General features: G+C 40.1%; 1 protein-coding gene and 1 long non-coding RNA gene across 2 annotated transcripts in view; one reads left to right on the top strand and one right to left on the bottom strand.

Annotated features, from left to right (window-relative positions):
• The first annotated feature begins 2,388 nt into the window (after positions 1–2,388).
• The window catches only part of LOC107382575 (protein disulfide-isomerase TMX3), a 56,803-nt gene continuing 43,522 nt past the window's right edge, over positions 2,389–15,669 (top strand). Inside the window, exons 1-5 of the mRNA XM_015954780.3 lie at positions 2,389–2,498; positions 2,763–2,820; positions 3,240–3,279; positions 3,796–3,919; positions 4,763–4,808. Of these exons, the coding sequence (XP_015810266.1) occupies positions 2,465–2,498; positions 2,763–2,820; positions 3,240–3,279; positions 3,796–3,919; positions 4,763–4,808 (302 nt within the window). The 5' untranslated portion in view covers positions 2,389–2,464. The remainder of the gene's footprint in view (positions 2,499–2,762; positions 2,821–3,239; positions 3,280–3,795; positions 3,920–4,762; positions 4,809–15,669) is intronic.
• Positions 6,118–12,146, bottom strand: LOC139070596 (uncharacterized). The gene is made up of 3 exons (XR_011521087.1): positions 12,010–12,146; positions 11,725–11,806; positions 6,118–6,251 (listed from the first exon to the last, which is right to left on the bottom strand). It is a non-coding gene; the product is annotated as an uncharacterized lncRNA (long non-coding RNA).

Below are 15,669 nucleotides of genomic sequence, written 5' to 3'. Positions count from 1 at the left end.
GAGGTAAAGAGAGCTTTGTTAAAAGGCTCCTCTGAGGTCATTTCTGTCCCGACGAGTGAATCCAGTCAGCCTCAGAGAGAGTGGGAGTTTGCTTCTTGGCCTGGAATAAGCAGAACAAAAATGTCTTTATCTAAATCTGACAAACAACTTTATTGTATTTGAAAAGCAAACAAATTAATAATCAAGCCTTTATATGTTTTCTGTTGTTATAGGTAGCAACATTTAACCGTGAAGCGTCTTTCTGAACTAAAAGGGTATAAATCGAAATTAGCTTTGGGGTATTAATCATTGTTTTGAGGGTTTTATCCTCTCTATGAGACCCCGTGGTTGAAGAATAAAGGCCTTTAAATACAACAGCATGAACCACCGAGGAACTTGGCACAAACACCCAGAGTGGGGTTAGTAACAGTGTCTCTCGTCATCCCGTGTGAAAGTAAAGCTCTTGCAAGGGGAACACAACAGATTCATGCTGTTTTATTTTTTCTTTCACTCATAAAGATATTGATCGTTAGATTGAGCACAAATAAATCCAACAGTTCTACTGATAATAAGCTCAAACTTATTTTTAAATGTTTTTCAATTACGTTTATTTTGCCAATAATTGCTTGAGTTAATAAAAAAGGTTCAACGTCTATAAAAACTAAACTCCTTTAAAAACTGTGACCTATTCTAGACTGTTTTTGATGGCCATGGTATAAAAGTTGTTACATTACTTGTGTGTTATGGCTGCTGTGATAAAGCAGGATTAAAAATACAGTTTTAATGAACATTTATGCTCATTGTGCAGTTTGAGGCTTTTCAAGAGTCATTCAAGCTCATCAAGATTTAAAATGTCGAGAAAAACATACAAACTTTTGATTTACTTTGTAAGTTTTTGACACTTTGTGTGCAACTAACAATTAAATGTGTTGTGTATAATAAGTTTACATGTTCATGTCAAATGAGGAGGATCCTGTGTAAATATGTAAGAGTAGTATTTTCTATTAATGCAGCTCAGTATCAGATAAATGTTATGGCTTTGAAAGCCTAAAAATGAAATAAATGTGTTTTTAATAAAGCCTGTGATGATTTTGTGTCTGGCATGAATGTGATCAGACTGATAAAACGGGAAAAACGTGTCGGTCAGGAGCCGAAAATTTCATCCAAAATTTTGATTTAGGCAAAGTTGTGAATTAAATTGATTTTCAAATTACTGCATTTATTTGCCATGAATGTGTAAATAAAATTGGATGATAGAAATAGGGCTCAGAGCTAGTGCAAATTTGACTTTATCTGTGGTTTTAGAGTGACATCTAGCGGTAGGTACAAGTAGAACATGCTGATGTTAGCCAAAATTAAGAAACAAACTAAAATTGTAAAATTGCTCCGTTTTATTTCAAAAAGGTTATTTTCTGTCTACCCTTTTTGAATTGGGCTATGTTTTAAGCAAGGATTATTCTATGACACCGTGTCACCTCATTCATTCATTTGGTTGGGACAGTGCACTTTAATGGACATTTACCCAGGAGTAAGCCTGGATTATAGCACGGATGCTAATTTACACCCACATCTAATTTTGACCCCAATGTGCCAAACTGTAATAATACATCCAGTCATATAATAAAATAAAAATGAAACAAAACTGTATTTGGATAAATTAAATTGAACAAAACTGAATACATTTTCAAAAAGTGAAAAGTGAACAACATCTAGAAACGTATAAAAGAAAATATTGATCTCAATCACAACATAACTTTAGGAAAAACTCTTAGGTGTAAAAAACTATAGAGGAAGACGTGTACATTTTGAAAATGTCACAATTATGAGAGATAAACAACACTTCATTTTACGTAAATAAAAGTAGTCTTTACCTGCACCAAACTTGTTAAAAATCCACGAACATAAACTAAAAAGTGTAAAAAAAAAAAAAATCCAAAGCAGGGAAAAAGAAAGTAAAAAAAAAAATCTAAATGAATAAATTAATGAAAACAAACAAACTAACTAACTAACAAACAAACAAAACAAAATAAATAAACCCCAAACAAACAAATATAACAGCAAATGAACCCCCAAGAACTGATGGTGACACAGCTCATTTCAAGCATCTGCAAAACTGCTTAATGAGGCATTTATACAAGTTCGACAACCCCAAGTGACATTCTATCCACACATTATATCAAATAATATTTAATTTAATTTAATTAAATATAATTTTATTTTATTTTATTTTTCTACATTTTGATGCATTTATTCCAATCTGTCTTCTATTTGAAAAGGGGCTAAGGGCTAATATTTGGTTTCAAAGATGATTTCTAACATTTTTGACAAATAATATTATAAAACAGAGGATTTATCAATTAAATATAACGTGTTAATAAAGTTGCGTTAATTACGTAGAACTTCCGGATGTCCTCTCCAGGCGGCTACATCACCCACGCATGCGCAAAGACAGCAGCCTTAGCCGCTGCATTTCCTGCTCGAAGCGATGGCAGAAGTGAAAGCCTCTCTGTTTTGTGGAGGTATGTTCATTCTTTTATTCCCTGCACCACTAACACTTTAATTACACGTTATTGTAATAATAGTCTAAAACGACATTTAAAGCAGCCTCTTGGTGAAACTGGCGCTAGCTGAAGCACAGTTAGCTGCAGCTGTAGCTGCCTGGTGATGCTGCTTCAGTCAGTCATGAGGTTTGAGCCGGGAAGAGAAGCTAAAGGAGGTGTAGGTTGACACTGAAATGAACAAACACTTTCCCTGATTTTCTCTTGTTTCTTCTGCCGTTGCAGTCGTAGCTGCTTTATTATGTTCAACGGCGCTGGCGTTTGTTGAAGATCTAGATGAAACGTAAGTGATGCTTCATTCAGCTTCCTGAAACATGACAGCCTGTTTCCGAGTCTGTTTATTATGGATGTTGAGAATTGATACACGTTTAGTTTCAAGTTGTATTTAACTACATGTCTGTGGCTGGAAACGCAGGTTTTGTGTTTTATTTAGAGGGGCTGTAGTAATTAGTTTAGCTTTTGATGGACCTAGAAAGTAATTTAGTTCTTGTTTTGATGGCCAAATATTTAATAAAGCCCACCTTTTGACTTCCTGATGTTCAAATGTGAGAATACCATTAAATTATTTCTTTTGGCAACAGACAAAAGTTTTAAACTTTAATAAAAAAGGTTTGTCACTCTAGTTATTATATTAACTGTCAAAAAGTGTTAAGATTTGTATCGTTATTCAAAATGAAATGTAATTTTTTTTAACTGTTATAGATTCAAAGACACTAGAGTGAATGACATCTGGCTGGTTGATGTAAGTCTGGTATCACACACACATGATCACACAAACACAAAGTGATCTGAGCCCGTTGAGCTGTGGTTTATCCCCTATTCTGCCCTCCACTGTCTGGATCATCCTCAGCGGAAGTGGTGGCCGTCTGGTTGGGATCCAGTAAGGGAGGGCTTGCTGACTGTCCTCTGTGTTAGCAAATAATCGATGAGAAGTCATGCATGCATCCCAAAGCTTTGGTGGCTTGAAGGGGTTTGCATCAGAGTTAGCGTCTCAGCACAACACAGGAAAAAGTAGCTTTCACAGCTGTTTTGAGCTGCTGGGGGACTTCTGTTATTAAGAAGTCTTTCATGTGTTCTGCAAATTGCAAGGATTATTAAAGTGACATTAACTAAGTTTCCCCACTTTTCCCACCTACTGGTTGAAAGTGGAAATACTTTAAATACTTGAAAATGTTCAGCTTGTCAAAACAGTCAGGTCAGTGTAATTTTATCTGAATGATTAAAGATCAAACAAGTAAACATTTTTTGTCTTTTCCAGTTCTACGCTCCGTGGTGCGGTTATTGTAAAAAACTAGAGCCAATCTGGTTTGACGTGGGAGCGGAGCTGAAGAGCTCTGGGTCGCCAGTTCGTGTCGGTAAGATGGATGCTACCGCTTACTCAGGTGAGCGAATCATCATCGGTTTCATCTCGTTCATCAAAGATGTGGTTATTTTTTAGTTTTCTAGGAACAAAAGCTTGTGATTTACATAATTAAAATAGCATCACTGTAGCCATGAATGAAGATATAATTTCAGTTATTACATAATTTAAAGTCTCTTTCCGGAGTATTTCTCTTATCCGATGGCACCATCTACAAGCATATCACACAAATGATCTCTATCCGTTTTTTAAGATGGCAACTTGTTTATTTATGTGCTTCTGTAGCCAACAAACGGAACTAAAACACGTTGTTTTACAAGTATTGTTCTCATGTCATGTTGTGTTCTCATATATTTATATTTTTGAGATTTACTTGTCCGTGAAAAGTTCATCAGCTCTGCATCAGCTGAGGTATTCCTTAAATTAGAAGCACATGAGCGGTAGTCTAACGCTATTGGTTAGTTCTGGTCGGCGCTCAGTTTCCTATTGCATGGATCTCAGCAGGGCAGGGGGCGTGCTTAGCAAAAAAAAAAAAAAAAAAGATGTATTGCTTACATTATATCACAGTACATGATGAGACAATCACTTTTACAGATTAATGAAAAATCATACATCATTTCTGAAAGTAGAAAACTCCAGAAAACTACTTTAACACCAAGGTTGTGGCGAAAACAGTGAATGTATTAAATCTAATAAATGCTACCTTAAAGTCATTTTTTTCCAACAATGAGAAAAAATAATGTAAAATATGTTGTATATCTGAGAACGACAAATATTAATTAAGTCATAAAAAGGTGATGCATGTATTTAAATCAAAGAAAAAATCTTTTTGCCTGAGATGCTATTTTTTGTTTTGTTGTGACAGGAATGGCGTCAGAGTTTGGTGTCCGCGGTTACCCCACCATAAAGTTGTGAGTTTTTTTTATCGTTTTCATGCTTGTGGTGACTAATTTAACTAGGTGGGCCATAATATTTCTGTCTCTATAGCCATTATTTCAACAGCAGTACTCAGAACAGCATGGGTTAACTCAGCCTAATTCTGTTGGTTTTCCCTGCCAGCTCCGGGACAGAAAGTGAGTGCGCCCCTCATAGCCATGGGGAAGGGGGGAGGAATATTTACTCGAGACAAAATAGCATGAGGCGATTAATAAAAGGTGTGAGGTTATGGAACTAGGATTGGGACAATATTACATTTAACTTGTACTAAAATGTGTAACTTGCAACATGTTTTGTAACTGTGACTTTTTGTCTTGTAGCATGTAATTCACGTTTTGTAACACGTAACTTTAATTTTGTAACAGGTAAGTTATTTTTGGAGCATGTATATCTCATTTTGTAACATGTAACTTTGGTATGTAACATGACACCTTTTTTTAGTAACTTTCAGAAAAAAATCAGTGTACAAGTTTCAAATCACAACTTTCAAATTACAAATCTGTCTACAAGTACAAAACATTTTGTCCCAATTCTAGCTTGCTTCCAAGACTCGCGATTGGCTGGTCAGACAAAGCCTGTCCTTGGTTCGTTGGGAAGGAAGCTAGAATTGGAACAACATTTTTTGTACTTGTAGACTTAAGTTTTGTAACTGTAGACTGAAATGTGTGTTTTCAGAGTTGCAGGGCTCCCCTCCCCGACCCTACCGTGTCCGCTGACACGAACGGTGCAGCAAAACTAGAGCCCTCCATCGCAGAATGTGTGCAACCACCCCACCCCTACCCTCGCTCTCACAGAGGAGCGCTGTGGAACGGTGCACGCGACCCCCCCCCCCCCCCCCCCCCCATGGCCAATGGCGCCAGGCTTAACTCATTTTCTGGGGGAAACCCTGGAGTTGTGATTTCAAACTTGTACATTGATTAATTTCTGCAAGTTACAAAATAAAAGTTTCATGTTACATGTTACAAAACAAGAGTTACAAGTTACAAAATTGAAGTTTTGTGTTACAAAACAAGAATTACAAGTTACAAAATTGAAGTTTTGTGTTACAAAACAAGAATTACAAGTTACAAAATGGAAGTTTTGTGTTACAAAACAAGAATTACGTGCTACAAAATGAAAGTTACAGTTATAAAACACGTTACAGGTTACAACGCTTGGTACAAGTTACATGTAATATTGTCCCAATCCTAGTTCCATATGAGGTGAACCACAACTTGACAAAAAATGGTGGTGATGTTGAACATTCTGCTCAGTTTTATTGCTTTTTGTCAGACTCTGAACCAGGAATTGGCTGCAGGTTATGAGGCAGCAGCCAGAAAGCTCTGGTGCAACCAGTGACTCCGCTCCGTAGCCAATCAGCAGTTGATAGTCGTGATGCCGGCCCAGCTTTAGCCCTTGGAACCACAACGGAGCAGGGACTGAAAAGTAGGGGGAAAATACAGAACCGTGTTGTTAGAAAAGGCGGCCAAAACGAACTCCTTCCTCTGACTCGCGCTGAGTAGTGCTGTTGGAAAAGGCCTATATGTGTGTGCTTGTTTGTTATTGAATTATCTCATGAACCACTTGTGGGATTTTAATGAACTTCTCAGAAAACTGGATGTTTGTTTACCATTAATTAATAATTCAAGATGGCTGCCAAAGCCAATAGAAACCACAGAAAACAAACAAATAACCACAATTCTGTCAATTTTACAGATCTTGATATAAAATTTAATGAGAATAGTTCACAGCACATACACCCAAGTTCTAACAGGCCATGTGAGATGATGATTAATGTTGGTTTCAGAATTTGTCTACAGCAGCGCTAATGCCATCATTTCTCAGTTTAATTGATTGATTTAATACTTGCATTTGAGCTGGATAAACATACAAACTTAATTCCCTTTTATTTATATAGCACCAACTCACAACAAGAGTCATCCCAAGGCACTTTATAAAGTAAACATTCCAATTGAACCTACCTATCAGTTCGTCATTCCAATTAGTTAAAAGTTTCCTAAAAAGAAACCCAGCAGATTGCTTTGAGCCGCTGTTGTGGAGTGTTTGTGATAGCACGTCGGACATTACCGTTGTGTTTTAATATTGTGCGTCGGACCGACGTGCTTCTTCTCTTCTCTTGTCAAAATAAAATAAACTTCCTGAAAACCACAAACTGCCGACTGTTGAGAATTTGTTCTGAGTCCCTGGCTGACGCAGACATTTTTTTTCCAATGATCTATTAAGAGATCCTTCTTGGTGACTCAAGGTGGTACAGCTTCTTAAAGGGACTTGAATGTTGCCAACCTACACGCATCTTTTCATTTTTTTATTATCAAATTTATTGACATGGGATTTTTTTGCCCAGCCCTAGTCAGAGGTCACTACAAAACCCACGTTTGAATACATACAACTCTGAAGGCCATGAGGACATTGTGCTACGTGGTTCAAAAATGTAGCCAAGCGGGGTGCAGCAGTGGCAGTTGCCGAGGCAAAATCTCGGGCGTGGGAGGAGTTTGGTGAGGCCATGGAGAAAGACTATCGATCGGCTCCAAAGAGGTTCTGGCAAACTGTCCGGCGCCTCAGGAGAGGAAGGCAGCAACTCGCTCACACTGTTTACAGTGGGGATGGGGAGCTGCTGACGTCAACTGAGGCTATAGTCGGACGGTGGAAGGAATACTTTGAGGAGCTCCTCAATCCCACCAATGCGCATTCCGAGGAGGAACCAGAGCTGGGAGGCCTGGGGATGGACTGTCCGATCTCGGGGGCAGAAGTTGCTGAGGTAGTCAAACAACTACACAGCGGCGGAGCCCCGGGGGCGGATGAGGTTCGTCCTGGGTATCTCAAGGCTATGGATGTTGTAGGGCTGTCATGGTTGACACGTCTCTACAACATTGCGTGGTCATCGGGGGCAGTTCCTAGGGAGTGGCAGACCGGGGTGGTGGTCCCCATCTTTAAGAAGGGTGACCTGAGGGTGTGTTCCAACTATAGGGTGATCACACTCCTCAGCCTCCCTGGAAAGGTCTACGCCAAGGTACTGGAGAGGAGGGTCCGATCGATAGTTGAATCTCAGATAGAGGAGGAGCAATGTGGTTTTCGTCCTGGTCGTGGAACTGTGGACCAGCTCTATACCCTTGCAAGGGTGATGGAGGGGGCATGGGAGTTTGCCCAACCAATCCACATGTGCTGTGTGGATTTGGAGAAGGCTTATGACCGTGTCCCCAGGGGCACCCTGTGGGGGACGCTCCAGGAGTATGGGGTGGGTGGCTTTCTGTTAAGGGCCATTCAGTCCCTTTACCAGAGAAGCGTGAGTTTGTTCCGCATAGCCGGTAGTAAGTCGGACCTGTTCCCAGTGAGGGTTGGAGTCCGCCAGGGCTGCCCTTTGTCACCGGTTCTGTTCATCACTTTTATGGACAGAATTTCTAGACGCAGCCGTGGTGTGGAGTGTGTCGAGTTTGGTGGCAGGAGAATCTCGTCTCTGCTTTTTGCGGATGATGTGGTCCTCCTAGCTTCATCCAGCTCTGACCTTCAGCTCTTGCTGGGTAGGTTCACGGCCGAATGTGAAGCGGCTGGGATGAGGATCAGCACCTCCAAATCTGAGACCATGGTTCTCGACCGGAAAAGGGTGGCTTGCCACCTCCGGGTCGGGGGAGAGGTCCTACCTCAAGTGGAGGAGTTTAAGTATCTCGGGGTCTTGTTCACGAGTGAGGGTAGGAGGGATCGGGAGATCAACAGGCGGATTGGTTCGGCGTCTGCAGTGATGCGGACGCTGAGCCGATCTGTCGTGGGGAAGAGGGAGCTGAGCCAGAAAGCCAGGCTCTCGATTTACCGGTCGATCTACGTCCCAATCCTCACCTATGGTCATGAGCTTTGGGTAATGACCGAAAGAACGAGATCGCGGATACAAGCGGCCAAAATGAGTTTCCTCCGTAGGGTGGCCGGGCTCAGCCTTAGAGATAGGGTGAGGAGCTCGGACATTCGGGAGGGACTCGGAGTAGAACCGCTGCTCCTCCGGATCGAAAGGAGCCAGTTGAGGTGGTTTGGGCATCTGGTCAGGATGCCTCCTGGACGCCTCCCCGGGGAGGTGTTTCGGGCATGTCCTGCCGGCAGAAGGCCCCCGGGTCGACCCAGGACACGTTGGAGAGGTTACATCTCCAATCTGGTCCGGGAACGCCTTGGGGTCCTGCCGGAGGAGCTGGTGGACAAGGCCGGGGAGAGGACGGCCTGGAGCTCCCTAATTGGGATGCTGCCCCCGCGACCCGGACCCGGATAAGCGGAGGAAGACGAAGACGAAGGCGAAGGTTCAAAAATGACCTGCATGAGACACTCCCACATCTGCCAATTTGACAGGTGTGGCTTAAACGTTTTCACATGTATGTGGCAACAGTGGAGAGGAAACCTCCTTTAGGAAACATTTTCTGGAGGATTTTTGATTTAGTTGTGTTATAATTAGGGATGTCCCGATCCGATCACATGATCGGAAATCGGCTCCGATCACGTGGTTTCAGACTCGATCGGGACTCGGGCTTTACTTCCCGATCCAAGCCCCGATCCGGACTCGGATACTGGGTTCAGATTACAGGAGAGCAACATGGTTCTCCTTAAAGGCTGTCAGGCTCCCCTGATGCCATTTTCTCTCTGGTAAGTTCTGTCTGTGTTTGAGCATGACGTGTGGACGCGCAGCCGGGCAGCGCAGACTCCGCTTTTTTTGCGGTCAATAGATCATTTTGATCTGCTAGTTAAAAAGTTACTTGTGAGGTGAAAAAGAAGGAAGCAGACAGCAGTTTTTCTGGAGGACTGGGAGATGCAGAAAGTTCAGAGACGGACAGGAAGACAGGAAAATAAAAACCAAGAAAACAAAACAAAGTTCTTAAAAAAATAAAATGTAGGTAGATTGATCCCACTGTACGTTTGTACCTGTATAAAGCAATAATTTTTCAGCATGTAGTATTTATATAGTTGATACAATTCAGATCATCTTCAAAACTCCATCCCATGCCCAGGGACGTATCTAAGCATTTTGGGGGCCGAGGCAAAATAGCCCCCTGCCAGGTATTTGAAGTTGAGGTGCTATCTGTTTTTATATTAGACTTTTTATACTTGCAATAAAGTCCAAAAGTGAAGAGTTTATTTATTACTTGATTGTTCAAGCTACCTCACAGAAGTGATCTGTTCTTAAAAATAAAAATAAAAAGGTAATTAAATAAAACATAAGGAACATTCTGGAACAGTTTCTTCCTTTTCTTATTTTTTTATGTATCGAAAGTATCGGATAGGGACTCGGTATCAGCAGATTCTCAAAATCAAACGACTCGGACTCGAGGGCAAAAAAACCTGATCGGGACATCCCTAGTTATGATTTTGTTTCAGTTGCTGTCCAATAGTTTATTTTTTTCTCTTACGTTAATGTTGTGTCTTCGGTGTCATCCTTTATGCTTGTTGTTATGTTTCGTCCCTCAAGGCCTGGCCTGTGGAGATGCATCTGTATTCAGGAGGGAACGAGGTGTTGTTGTGTTTTCCTTGTGGCATAATAACGGACAAACTCTGTTCACACATTTTAAACTTCAATTTGATTAGATTTGGCTCTTTTGGGTTGATTGCGGAAAAACTTTCAAAAGAACGTAAGAGTAGCTGCTCAGTTGCTTTTATGCTTTAGATTCTCCATGTAGTTATTTCAGTTTTCAGTGTCTCCTCTGGATTATAAATCATTTCTTGAAGTTCAGATGACTTTCTTCTTAAAATGCACAAGTTTTTGTAGACACCAGCTGCTTGATGACCAAACTCATGTTGACTTGAGAAAAATGAGCCGAGTTTCCTTCAATGTGTCTGAATCGAAACCATTTGTCAGCTCAACGCCATAATGGGCTCCCACATCAGTTCCATCAAGCTCATTTGGGAAACTGCCACAGGATCACAGCAGGGCTCATAACATTAAACCAAGAAAGTGATGAAACATCCATAGAAGAACATGAGCTGCCTCCCCTGATGACACAAGGAGAGTTGATTTAGAGTTTGTTTCTCCCCCCGAGCTCATTAGGCCCTGCGGGCTGATGCAACCTTGGCAATCTTTAATGCATGCTGCTTGTTGGAAGAACGTGACACGACCACCTTCCTCAGCTGGAACTCAATTAGGAAAAGTCATTTGTTTTACTATTTCCACTACAAGTGCAATCATTTAGATTCAACAGATTTTTTTGTGATAAATTAGCTTTTTTTTAGGTACAGACTCATCAGAACAGAAGCACAAACTCACTTGTAATGAGTGAAAGTTGGCTTAGATTAATGTCTGTTTTATTACTTTTGAGTCACTTTCTCAACTATAAATATAAACAAAACCAAAAACGCCTTCAACAAGTTTCTTTAAGCAGCAAAATGTAAAAAGGATCCATTTCCTTTTTAATGAAATGTCAGATTGTGGAAGTTAATGCATTTAGCTTTAATTTGATCTGGTGGTCTAAGTGAGTAAATAATTATTTTCATAGCACCTTCTTAAATAAAAACACACTAATCATTCACAATAATAAAGTAAAATAAGAATAAAAAATAATTAAAACACAGGGAATTAGGTCAAAACACGCTGGAGAAACAGGCCTTGACCATAAGACTTAACAGACCTGTTGGGGACAAAACAGTCTAAAGGTTATTTGATGCATGCATGTCTTTGTCCCTGTAATCCCCAGAAAACCAAAACCAGGGCATTCAAGTGGACTTAGGGAATAATGTAACTGTAATAATGTAACTGTAAAAGCTGCAGTGTGATGTGCATGTGTGTTTAATTAGGACTTTTAACTGATTAGCACAAACTTACAACAACCTGCAGACAGCTCTTAAGGAGATTTACAACTGAAAATGCAATATGGGAGTCCTGCCTCTATGCACAATTTAAAGTAGTCCTAGAATTTAAAACCACTTTACCTTGTTGTTGAATAAAGGCAGCTTGGGGTGCCTAATGTAGCATACCGAAGAGTCTGTGCCATCTGCAGCCTGCTTAGTAATGCTGTAACAACCACAGAGAATGGTTTGTTCTGAGAAAAGCAGGTTTAACACATGATGGGCAGACACACACCCTTATGTTAGTATATCACAACACAGTTCAGCGTCGGCAATGTATAAATGGTAATGCTGACCGCAGAACAAAGCTAGCCTGAGCTATCGTTAATGCTAGCACGAGCTACTGCTGACGTCCTGAGCATCCCTCACCTTAAATATCAGATACATCCCCAGATCATCGTCCTTGTCCTCCTTGTTCGTCTACAAACACAACAACTTGCCTGAATCTCTCTTAGCTTGCTTGTCTGCACTCCCACTGCCCTACCCCATGGTCATCCGCTGGCCCGTCAGTCAATTCCTTGTTTGTGGCTCCCTCCACACACTACACACACACACAATCACACAGAATACAGAGTTACTAGTTTCAGGCAGACATAGGGAGCCTAAGTCTCCTCCCTTTCTGGTCGGTTCATGGATCCCGGGAAGAATGAAAAAATGAATGCAAGTCAATGAGGCTAAAAGCTATTTTCTAATCTGCTTTGCCTTACGCCCTGGATCACACATATGTTGTACAGTAATTTGAATGAAACCTAACGATGGGTGTTTTGACAATGCCTGTCACGTACTTTGAGATTTATCAGCTTGTAAAAGTTCGTAATTAGCATGACTACAAATTAGTCAAATTTGTAGTCCTGGACTTAATTACACACCAAACCTAAAATAAAGCTTGCCCCTGTTAAAAAATAAGTGAGTTCTTGATATCAAAATGTATCTTTGAAATTCACGGACATCATATGGGAAATCCATGGCACAAAACAAGCGCAATTAGAAAAAAGCATTTTTAGCCCCGTTGACTTGCATTCAGTTTTCGTTCTTCAGGGGACCCATGATGCAGAAGTGACCTAGGCTCTCTATGGGCTGGGTGATATGGCCTAAAATCAATATCATGATATATTGATAATTTCACCTCTAACGATAAATGGACGATAACTGCAGAACAAAAGTTGTCCACTAGATGGGGCTGTCACGTGTATTACGTTGAGTCTTTACTTGACTCAAGGTGGTGCAGACATGAATGTTCCCAACCAACACACAACTTTTCAATTCAGTTGACATGGGAAAAATAATCTCTAAGAGTCAGAAATTTCGATAACAATACATTTTTGATTTATTGCCCAGCTCTACTATAGAGTCGTTAGGGTAAGGCAGCAAATCAGCACCTAGCTCATTTAATATTCATGTCCTGGCTGGGTGGTTGGGGCAATGCTGTCTTTCCACTTTAATATGGAATTAAATTTGTCTGATTTATCGGGGCTCCTGGGCCTTTTTGAACCCCAACAAAGTTCATATGCAATATGCAGAGCTTAAGTCATGCCCATCTACTTTAGATCCACAGGTCCCGTACTGCCAAAAGATGAATGGGAGTCAATGGACAGTTAAGTTATTTTCTGATCTCATTTGATACGTGCCATGGAGTTAACATATTATGTCCGTGAATTTTAGACATAGTTTGCGCGTAATCTGCAATTCCAATCCATACTGCAAAAACGAGCAATAAGGATAGTATATAATGTGGGATATTGGGAACACACAACAACACTGTTTTTAAAATTACAAGTGTTAAAATTGTTTAATCTGATAAAGTTTAAAACTGCAGTAATCATGTTTAGGGCAAGAAATAAATTACTTCCATGTAATATACAGAAAATGTTTAATGATAAAGACAATGGGTACAATTTAAGAGGGGCATTAAACTTCAAAAAACGGAGTGTTCGGACAACAAAGAGGAGTATGTGTACAACAATATGTGGGGTTGATTTATGAAACAATTTGAGTGAAGATTTGAAAAAATGTGTAAAGGTAAATCAATTTAATAAGAGCTGCAAAAACATCAATTGGATAATTACGTTGATGAGCTGGGTTAAATGGAGTAATAAAAGAAGTTGATTGTTGAGTATGTTTAATCAATTTATTACTCTGTATTATTGTTATTTTTATATAGATTTGTTTCTTAATTTTAAAATTTTGTTTTTGAGATAAGTTGATAAGAATAACTGAGAAGGGGGTAGGAATGTACAAGTTTTACTTCTAACTACTCCTTTTCAGACTTTATTAGTTGATTGCTTTTGTGTCGAGTTGTGTTGTATAAAAAATTTTTTTTCATGTTAGTTTGAAGTAAAGTACAAGTCAAGTATTTTCGGCAGCCGGCAAAAGTTATTTTAGATTTTATGTGAAAAGACATTGCGGACTACAAATGTTCGTCCAACCAAGCTGACGTTATCAAACTAAACAAGGAAAAGAGATTCTGCAGATGTCATAAATGCGATGTCTGATTTGTAATGTTTTTATTACCAAATTATACAAGCTAATTAATCTCAAATTACGTAACAGACCTAGCCATAATTATTTATCATTCGAATTGAAGTACAGCGTATGTGTGAATCAGCTGTAAAAATAATGATATAGTCACTCCCATCTACTCCGGATCATGGGTCACCGGAACAACGAAAAAATTAATGCAAGTCAACGGGGCTAAAGACGCTATTTTCTAATTCAGCTTGTTTTGTGCCATGGATTTCACATATGATGTCCTTGAAAATTTTAAGATACATTTTGATACCAAGAACGTGCTTATTTTCGAATGGGGTGAAACGTTATTTTAGGTTTTGTGTGAAAATAAGTCCAGGACTACAAATGCGCTTCAAGAAAGTGACGTCATCAAACCAGACACGGAGAAAAACAGAGGAAAAATGGCTTTAAGTTCAGCAAACTTTAAATCCTTCCCACAGGAGGAAAGAACCACCATAAATCTGGTCATTTGGTAAGTAGCAGCTACGCTGGGGAGAGGAGATTGTGTGGTGACGTCACATATGCGACGTGCTGATTTCTAGTTTGTCATGCTATTTACGAACTTTTACAAGCTGATAAATCCCAAAGTATGTGACAGGCATGGTCAAAACACTCATCAATACTTTTCATTTAAATAGCAGTACAACATTTGCGATCCAGGGCGTAGGGCAAAGCGGATTAGAAAATGGCTCTTTTAGCCCTGTTGACTTGCATTCATTTTTTCGTTCTTTCGGGGACCCATGAGCCGACCGTAAAGGGAAGAGACTTGGGCTCCCTATTACGGTTTTGTGCTGTGGACATTAAAGGGTTCAGCAAAAAAAAAAAAAAAAGTTTTTTTGTATCCACAGTCAACTGTCCGGCTTCCTAAACATCAGCATTCTTATCAGCCTTAAAAACGTCTAAAACTTCTAAAATCAAAACAAAAGGTTTCCATCAGCTGCATCAGATCTCACCTCATGAATGAATTAACGGGACATTCTGCTGTGACGAGTTTTGATTTCTGCTACATCAAGCAGGAACTAAAGTCAGACATGAGTCGGCCAGCTCTGTCACGCCATCAGATCAATGTGTGGGAGTTCATCACGGCCTTTATTACCAGCTGAGCTTCGTTCAAATGTCACAGCGTGTGGAGAGTTCTGGTGCCAGCCAGACGCTCCGATGGCCCCCACCAGCAGGAGAACACGCTGCTTCTTAAAACACGTCCTCTCCTCCCACCTCTCAGTCCCACACAGAACCTTCAGGACATCTGATTCTTCTGATGGATTTAATCAGAGCCAAATGAAACAGTTTGAGCTGAAACACTTTGAAGTTACTAAAAGTTACTCGTTTTTTGTGCTTTTTTCTAACTTGCAGCTAATCCTAAACTCCATTTCACATCAAACAGGTTTAAAAGGATGGAGAAAAATCAATCTTTTGTGTTTTTCTTCCTTTTTTACATGCTGCAGTGAGACTTAAATACCTAAAAGTGGCATTGAAGGGGTTCAAACTTCGTGATAGACTAGATTCTGACAAACCCAGAAA

This window comes from Nothobranchius furzeri, chromosome 7, assembly GCF_043380555.1.
Source record: "Nothobranchius furzeri strain GRZ-AD chromosome 7, NfurGRZ-RIMD1, whole genome shotgun sequence".
NCBI classification, from domain to species: domain Eukaryota; kingdom Metazoa; phylum Chordata; class Actinopteri; order Cyprinodontiformes; family Nothobranchiidae; genus Nothobranchius; species Nothobranchius furzeri.
Note: the sequence above shows the minus strand (reverse complement) of the source record. Positions and strands in the feature narration are given on the sequence as shown.